Source organism: Siphateles boraxobius, unplaced genomic scaffold (assembly GCF_051911475.1).
Source record: "Siphateles boraxobius isolate OS27281-9 unplaced genomic scaffold, OSU_SipBor_1 25, whole genome shotgun sequence".
Classification (NCBI taxonomy): domain Eukaryota; kingdom Metazoa; phylum Chordata; class Actinopteri; order Cypriniformes; family Leuciscidae; genus Siphateles; species Siphateles boraxobius.
In genome coordinates, this window is record NW_027508866.1 from 31,866,329 (window position 1) to 31,874,628 (window position 8,300).

General features: G+C 36.9%; 1 protein-coding gene across 1 annotated transcript; it reads right to left on the reverse strand.

Annotated features, from left to right (window-relative positions):
* Nucleotides 1-3,393: 3,393 nt before the first annotated feature.
* Nucleotides 3,394-6,320, reverse strand: stc1l (stanniocalcin 1, like). The gene is made up of 4 exons (XM_077243524.1): nucleotides 6,121-6,320; nucleotides 5,448-5,590; nucleotides 4,808-5,019; nucleotides 3,394-3,779 (listed from the first exon to the last, which is right to left on the reverse strand). Exons 1-4 carry the CDS (start codon nucleotides 6,230-6,232, stop codon nucleotides 3,497-3,499), a joined length of 750 nt encoding a protein of 249 aa, XP_077099639.1. The 5' UTR covers nucleotides 6,233-6,320; the 3' UTR covers nucleotides 3,394-3,496.
* Nucleotides 6,321-8,300: the final 1,980 nt, after the last annotated feature.

Genomic DNA, 8,300 nt, shown 5'->3' on the forward strand with positions numbered 1-8,300 from the left:
AGTGACAGCGCTGTCGTTACAACCAACGTCCTCTAGACCAACATTTGAGCAAACAAATGTAATTATTTGGGCTCAATAAAGGTGTTATGTTACCAAGCTGGAGGCCAAAGGCTTAGCATGGCATATCTAATGCCACTTAAGTGTGTTGTGCTTGTGTGATATATATCTGTTCAGTTTGTAGTCCTAAATCCGAAGAGAATCATATTTTTTTTGAAACCACATGGGTTCCCTCAGGAATATCTTATTGGTTTTTACAATAGCGGTTTTAGATTTTTTAAGTACAATAAGTTCTGTAGTTTGCATTACTTAAAGAGACTTTCACGTTTCGTTCTACAACATTTGAATTATGTTTTAAAGTCTGCATTAAAATGGAAGTTGTGTTAATCATTAGGTCAGAATTAGCTAATAATGATGCTTGAACTCTCAGTGTGTGCTTTTTTTTAGAGATAATACACCTTTCTACATTCCCTGCACACACTCGGTGTTTTGAGAGCTGTCTGATACGTCGCTGCCTTCAGGTGCCGGTGATGACACCGTCATTCATTCTGTTTATTTCTCTAAGCTCTCTTGGGTTCGGTGCCAAGGTGTCATGACGTGTGTGTGTGTGTGTGTGTGTGTGTGTGTGTGTGTGTCTGTGTGTGTTTATGATAGTGCTGATGTGCTGACACATTTTGAGGCAGGAAATGCAGATCTAAAGAGAGGAGAGCGATTGCTCATCCAAGACGTTAGGCAACGGAAGAAAGGATACATGAAGATAGACCTAGCAAACACGGGCAGTTTATAAATGCTCATGGCAGATTATTTGCAGTTTACAAAGTACAGATGAAAATGCATTTGTAGCTATTAGAGCAGACAGCAGTAATAAAAATCAATGTATATTCATGTAAGAAAATAAGAGCTTACTGAACTATTTAGACTATGATACAATGTGCATGGAATAATAAATCACATTTTATTGAGTGTTCATGTCCGAGGCGTAAGAGATGACCTCAGAATGAGAGGGTGTTCAAATTTTATAGCTTTAAAAGAGACTTTATTCTTTTTCAATATGTCATAAACACTCTCACACGTGTAACTTTATCCGTCTTTTTGCTCTTTCCCCATCATCATTTATGCAGGAAGGACTAAATTTAAAAAGGCTTTGTGATGTAACTTTATAGGATAATAACAGTATCGTCTTGTCTGTTTATACCAGTTGTTCCCCCTATGTTCCTTTTGCCCGCAAAACACCCAAGAGCAAACTTTGCTTTCTAGATCACTTGATTAGATGTTTATTTGTTCGGCAACAGTACCACACCACTTCTGTCTTAGGCAATGATTCTGGGAAGTTCGGAAACTGGATTTTTGTTTTAGAAAAGTGTGTGGTTACAATAATCTCTTGTCAATGATGTAATTCATTTGAACACAAAGGTTTTAGGGCAAGATAAATGGATTGTGTTTTCATCCACTCCACACTATGAAAGCCAATTTCCACCATATAAGAAAAAAAAGTATGCTTTGGTAAATCATAAAAAGTCATAATTATAGCATATAGGCCTTGTTTCACAGACAGGGCTTAGATTGAGCCAGGATTAGGCCTTCATATAGCTTATACCTTAGAAAAAAGCATTACTGGTGTGCATCTTGAGACAGAACAATGGCACTGACATTTTAAGATACATCAATGTAAGTTGCTTTCAGTTAAAATTGCTCAAACATGCATTTTTAGTCTGGGACTAGTTTAAGCCTCATCTGTGAAACCGAGGGATAGTCTACATTAAGATATTAAGTCATAACTATGACATGAAATTATGACATGAAAGGTCCCACTTATGACAGGAAATTTGACTTTTTGTCATCATTTAGAAGACTATCATAATTTTATCTCATACCTGACCATTGACATTCGACTTGGTCATGATTCTGACTTTTTGTCTCATAAATAGGACTTAGTATGTCATAATTCTGACTTTGTGTGTCATAATTCTGACTTTGTATGTCTTAATTATGATTAACCAAAAAATTATACTTTTTTCTTATGTGGTGGAAATGGGCTTAGTTTAACCAAATTAATTTTTTCCAGTTATGTCCAGTTGGATTTGATGTTTCTGGACACTTTTGTCCTCTGTTGAGAAATTAATCTTTCTTAAACCACGTTAAAAAGTAATTGTAGGCTAATTTAATAGCTAGCATTATAGGTAACGTTAGGCCTATCCTAAACACAGTAGGACTATTAAATAATATTTAACTACAACTTGATAATTGAGCAGCGTTATAATATAATATTAGTTTTCCTACTGTAAATGCAAAAATATACAAACTAATATGTAAATACACTTAGCTTTCAGCTCATTGTGAGGTGAAATGTGTGATCGTGGGGTATCAACTTCTTAACCTGCTAAAAAATAGTTTTGTCTGGTAAAAATTGTAACGTAATGTGTTTGAAAGCAGCGCCCCCTTGTGAATACAGAAACATTGCAGTTTGTTGTGTTCATGGGACGTTCTACCAGAAACTGTACATTTCCACTAATAAAAAATCTTGGGGGAAAAATATTTTATTCTTAAATCTGAACATTGAGTCATATAGAGGACATGTTAAACTATGAGAAACACATAGCATGCCATCTCAGCATGTTTTTATGATTGAATAAAATACATTTTTATACGCATTTCACCCCTAAAATGTCAGGCCCTGTCACAGACAAATTTGTATATGTAAGAATGAATTTCTTTGATACACTTAGCATTTTCTTATTGGACACGTGTCCCTGATTGTATCTAATATGGTTTTGTAATTCCTTTAAGAAATATTTACAAACCTTTCGGTTAGATTCTATTGGAATTTGGAACATGATTTCTATGGATGCTATTGGCCACATCAATGGACAAATGTCAGAACGTAAGCAATGAAAGAATGAAGGATGAAACTATTTAGTATATCAGGCAGTTTTAAAATTTTATTTCTATCCAAGCACATTCAACTACACAATATCACCAACATGAACAAAGAATGCCCTTCTTAATCACGTATAATATTCCCATGGCCAGCATAGGAAACATATCTGAAACATATCCAGAAATATGTAGGTTTCTCTATCACTTAAAGAATACAGACTTTTTTCAGACTCGGATCACAACAATAATAAACTATATAAATTACATTTGGTAGGAAAAATAAATATAAATTATTTTCAGAGTACACCAATAAATATTTCTGCCCTGCCACTACAAGTTGTTCAATGTGACAGGTTTCCTTTTTCATGATAATATCCTGTGCATCGTAATTTAGCTTCTCTTGCATAAGGCCATTAACCACAAATGAATTCAATATTAAGAGTCTAAAACATGACATTGGCATGTATATTCAATGTAATGCAGTTAAAAAAATCAAGTAGTTGTTAGTTATTGTGAACTAAGCAGAGATTTCCATTGTGTCCCATTATAAAACTACTGTTTTAATGCACTAATCACTAATAACCATCTTCCGCTTACATCAAATGGAGAGCTGTGTGCGACTCTAAGAGCTTCCTTCGACTGAGCGTTTCCTGGCGAAGAGGTGAGTGGGGTCCCTGTTGTGCAGGTTGGGCTGGATCTTGAACATGGGGGGCCAGCGGAAGCCGGTGTGGCCCTCCATCCCAGAAGGCCCGGCGGCAGCAGGTTCGGATGTGCAGGGCTTGTTCTGAAGCAGCTGGAAAAGCGTGGCCATGTCAGGTCCCAGTCTGGACACCAGCCCGGCTCGCACCACCTCCACGGTGTCGTCCTCACACTCCATTAAGCTCTGCAGAAGCGTGCTGTAGTACCTGCGGCACAAAAGTATGAGGGATTAGTGTGTACAGTCGAGTAAGCTCATTTTATAAAATAATATTTCATCGAAGTATAGCTCTTTAACAGTTCCTAGTGACCAATGTTGATCAAGCTCCAAAAGGTCCAACAACAAGGTCTGTTCCTCACACAAAATTTTCATATGTCTTCAGAAGACTTATAAACAGTATAGTACAAAATGGCATTTTTAATTTCATTTTAACTTGAAAATGCACTGTATATTGTATTGTGTTGTAAATTATATTGGAACTTTATTTTGAACACCTTATTATAATTTATCATTAATTTGGCTCATAATCATTATTTCTTTTTTCACTGTTTATTTTGTTGTGCGAGTTGTCGATTAGGCAATATTGTAGGCTTTGTAAAGCAAAAATGAAAATAAAGTAAAAAATGTAAACAGAAAAAAATCTATCTATCGCTATGAACTGCCTTGTATGGATTTTTTTTTTTGTAAGAAAAAAACAACACTTTTTTGTTTCATCGAAGACATGTGAATTTGGCATCACGCAAGTGAAAAACATGAGAGTGAGTAAATGATCAGATAATATTCCAATCGGATACACAAGTAATCTGATTTGGGCTGACAGTGGTCGAAAATGTAAGCTAAATTAGAATTTTTGCGTGTCCAATCCCTTTAAAGGGTTAGTTCACTTAAAGAAAATGAAAATTAGCCTACATCATCATTTACTCAACCTTATGTTGTTCCAAACCTGTATGAGTTTCTTTTTTTGAACTAAAAAGAAAATATTTCGAAGAATGTTGGTAACCAGACAGTTGACAGTAGCCATTGACTTCCATATAGAGGAAAAAAAAACTATGGAAGTCAATGGATGCCATCTACTGTCTGGTTACCAATATTCTTCAAAATATCTTTGCTGTTCAACAGAAGAAAATCATACAGGTTTGAAACAACATAACATATTATTTTTGTGTGTGTTTTATCACTTTAAGTCCGGTAGACCAATCATCACTCACTCCAAAACAAGTTCACACGCTATATTACCTGTTCGGGAAGTGGCTGGGCACTTGGACCACGTCACCAATGGCCTCAGGGTTGGATCGGGCTACTTCGCAGATCTCAAGCTTCTTATAACATTCCTCCTGCACTTCAGCAATCATCTTCTGGAAGGTGGAACAGCGTTTGATGGTCTGGAAGACCTTAGAGGTGATGCCGTTGGCGATGCACTTGATGCTCTCTTTCACAAACGTCTTACCCTGGGTGGGGGAATCGAAAATGACTTATATTGCTATAAAAGCAAACGGGGGAACTGCAATGTTAAGGCTCGTTCACACACTAAGGACGATAAAGATAACGGTAAGATAGGCTAGTTTTAAAAATTGTTCTCAGTAGCAGAGTTCACACCACAGCTATAGCCTAACGATAATGGCACCGAGAAACGATATAATTGCAATCACTTTCAGAATTGTATCCAGCTGATGAACGATACAAAAATTGACAGCCAATCAGAATCCATCCTGCTGTAACGAGCACGAGCATTTAAAGCGGCAGAGAAGCACGCGGGTAGAATAACCAGAACTATATTGTCTGCTGGTCTGAACGCAAATAAAGTAATCATTCATGGTGTGAATGGGACTTTACTTAGAGGAGTAAATAAATGGTTCTGATTAATGACGTTTTGTACCTCTGTGTTGAACACAGCAGCAGTGTGGAGGAAGACGTTACAGATCTCGTGCATGCCGTCAGTGTCGCAGGTCGAATTTTCCAGACATGCGAAGGTGGAGCAGCCGACCTGTAGAGCTCCGTTCAGGCACCGGGCAACCTCAGCTGGAGGAGGAAGGAAAATACTTTTTTTGAGAAACCATTTTATTCAGAGCAGTGTAAAAGTAGACCTTCTTGCTACAGAGGCAGTCCTGAAGGTGTAATATATTTTGCTCAAAGGTGAAACCCAGCAAACACAGAATGTTCCCCCTAACGTTAGTAGGCTATTGGATTCCCGTTTGTTTCTCTTTTTTTGAGAATCAAATAATAACGTCCTAGCGTAGGAATCTTCTTTACAGGTTTTATTTTTTGCAACCATAAAAGAATGGTGCAGGTCTGGTTATTTTTAAATAACCTAAAAATAACTTACAATGTTAGGGGAACAGTTAGAATAATGGTCTACAATCCATTAAGAAAACTTTTCTTGCTAACCAAAAACAAACCTTAAAAAAAGAACGTGCTGGGAAGTTCTTCTGGAATTTAACCTACAACCTTCAACCTTATAACCACTGAGGATTTGAACATTTGCCCATGCATAGGCTACTCTTAAAACAAAAACAAAGTATACTATATTCAATAAAGAAAATAATACTTACTAGGGCTGTTGGATGAGAATCGTGCTCGTCTTGGTTGTGCAGGTTCCTGACCTGTTTCAAACGCAGATGTAACCAAAACGAGGAGCAAAAGAAATCCGCTTTTCAGAAGCATGTCTGCACCTAGAACCAAAAGCAAGGGATAACAAGAGACGTTTGCTGATTCTGTGGGTTTGTGTTTCAGGTTGATGACAGCCTCAGCTTTATACAGATCTTCAGCTGAGCTTGACGGCTCATAAATCCCCACCATTACCAATCAGAACGCAGGATTCGAAAGCTCAAACTTTCCATCTCTTTGTAAATATTCATGGGCTGATATTAATGCAGACCCACCTGCTATGATTTTATCTCCAGTTAGACATTTAAATTCTTTCAGATATTTGAAGTCACCATAAAATCATCATAGACAATTCGTATTTTATGTAGTTTAGCAGTATTTATTATGAATGATTTATCTGTGCACATTATTATTATTATTTTTAATGAATGTGCCATCACAATCTTTAATCAAAATAACTTGCCCTCTGTCTTGCAACATATGGGCTGTGTCTGAAATTGCATACTCTCCTGGGTACTTTTCTTTGAAAAAGTAATTATTTCACGACAGCTAAAAAAAGTACATTCTAGTATGAGTGTGTGTAGTATGAATGTAATTTGGACATACTACATTCGCCATTTTGTCATCATGTGATCTACCAGCGTCAGTTGTGTCACAAAATCTTTACCGTGGTTGGCCTCATGATAGTAAAGTGTCCATCGTATGCACTCTTCAGAATCTACCCAGAAGTGGTAGGCCATCCGGGTACTTTTTGTGTACTCTTTTATGAATACTGTGAATTTGGACATACTTATTTTGTCACGTACTGTTTTTCGCCCTCTACTTTTCTCTGAAGGCATGTTTACTGGTGTGTCACTCGCATGAGATCGACCAATAGGAAATGACAACCATGCAATGGCGTCCAATCAATTCCCTATGGACAAAATCAAGTTCTGCCCTATACATTTTTTCTTGTTCGAAAGCCGCTTCACTCCGATATACGTCACAATAGGGCACTTACATTTAATTCCGACTTAAATTTTTTTTATTTATTCGATTTCTAAAAATTGCACCTTAGCATATCTAATTCATTAAACACAAACTATCATAAAAAAAACCTCAGATTTCTTATGATTCTAAATGATGTTTGCTTCACATTCTCATCTGGAGCATCATGATGATTTACACTGTGTTCTGTAACAATATTATGATATTCCCAATGAAATCCCTTTCAAGCAAGTCACGCTCAATGGCTTCTTTGTAGAAAACACTTCTACAGTGTTTGGTTTGGATTTAATTTCACTGTGATTTTCTGTATGCACATCTCTCTTATTTGATGCTCTTTGCTGTTGTCCTCAAAGAGGGTTCAGGGAGTTTTTTGGCACCTGGCACAGGTAAATGTGTTAAAGGTACCAAGCTTCATCAGACAGACAAATGTAGCTTGTCAGAACTGGTCATGTGGTTGACTAAACATCCGTTCCCACAGGATCTGAAGCAGAAGCGTTTGTAAGTGTCTAATCAGTGGATCTTGCAAAGGTTAGGAAGTGATGTGTTTTCCATGATGAACTTCATTAGCCTAAAGAAATTTCCTCCCCTAAAGGGTTAATTACTGATAATGATCAAAGCACTCACTGGTTTCTTAGAGGGGGGCTGGAGACGCAGCTATTTTGGTTTTTATTACCTTTGTTCACACAAATGCCTGCAGTTTGTTACTGAAGTAGGGCAGGAAAACTCACACCAGCATCTTTACTAAATAGCATGATTGAGTGGAACAAACACACACACAAACACAGCCTTTAATTTTCCAATAATCCGGTGAATCTCAGGCTACATGACATTGAAGAAGAAAAAAAGCTGAATTTGATGATTGTGCCATAAACGCCTTTAGCAGGTACTACTTGAAGTTGGTGTTAAGCAGAACATGTAAATGTCTGTATAACACACCTTCAGTAAATTCAACCTGCATGAAAATTCATCACCATTCAACCTTTTCTTTCCCATAAAATGAGGAAGAATCTTCATCTAAAAAAGTGGACTCCAAAAGTCTGAGATGATATTGGAAATCTGGGATATTTTTTCTCCCATTTAAACCTGGAAATAATCTGAAAGTTGTAGATTTTGAAGAGTAAAAATGGAGTAACACTTT

What these genes read in the sequence shown, in the direction of transcription:
- stc1l (XM_077243524.1), bottom strand. Translation starts at nt 6,232, where the DNA reads ATGCTTCTGAAAAGCGGATTTCTTTTGCTCCTCGTTTTGGTTACATCT. An exon ending in ATTCTCATCCAACAGCCCTA is followed by an intron (nt 5,591 to 6,120) that starts GTAAGTATTATT and finishes TTCCTCCTCCAG; the next exon opens with CTGAGGTTGCCCGGTGCCTG. An exon ending in CTGCTGTGTTCAACACAGAG is followed by an intron (nt 5,020 to 5,447) that starts GTACAAAACGTC and finishes TCCCCCACCCAG; the next exon opens with GGTAAGACGTTTGTGAAAGA.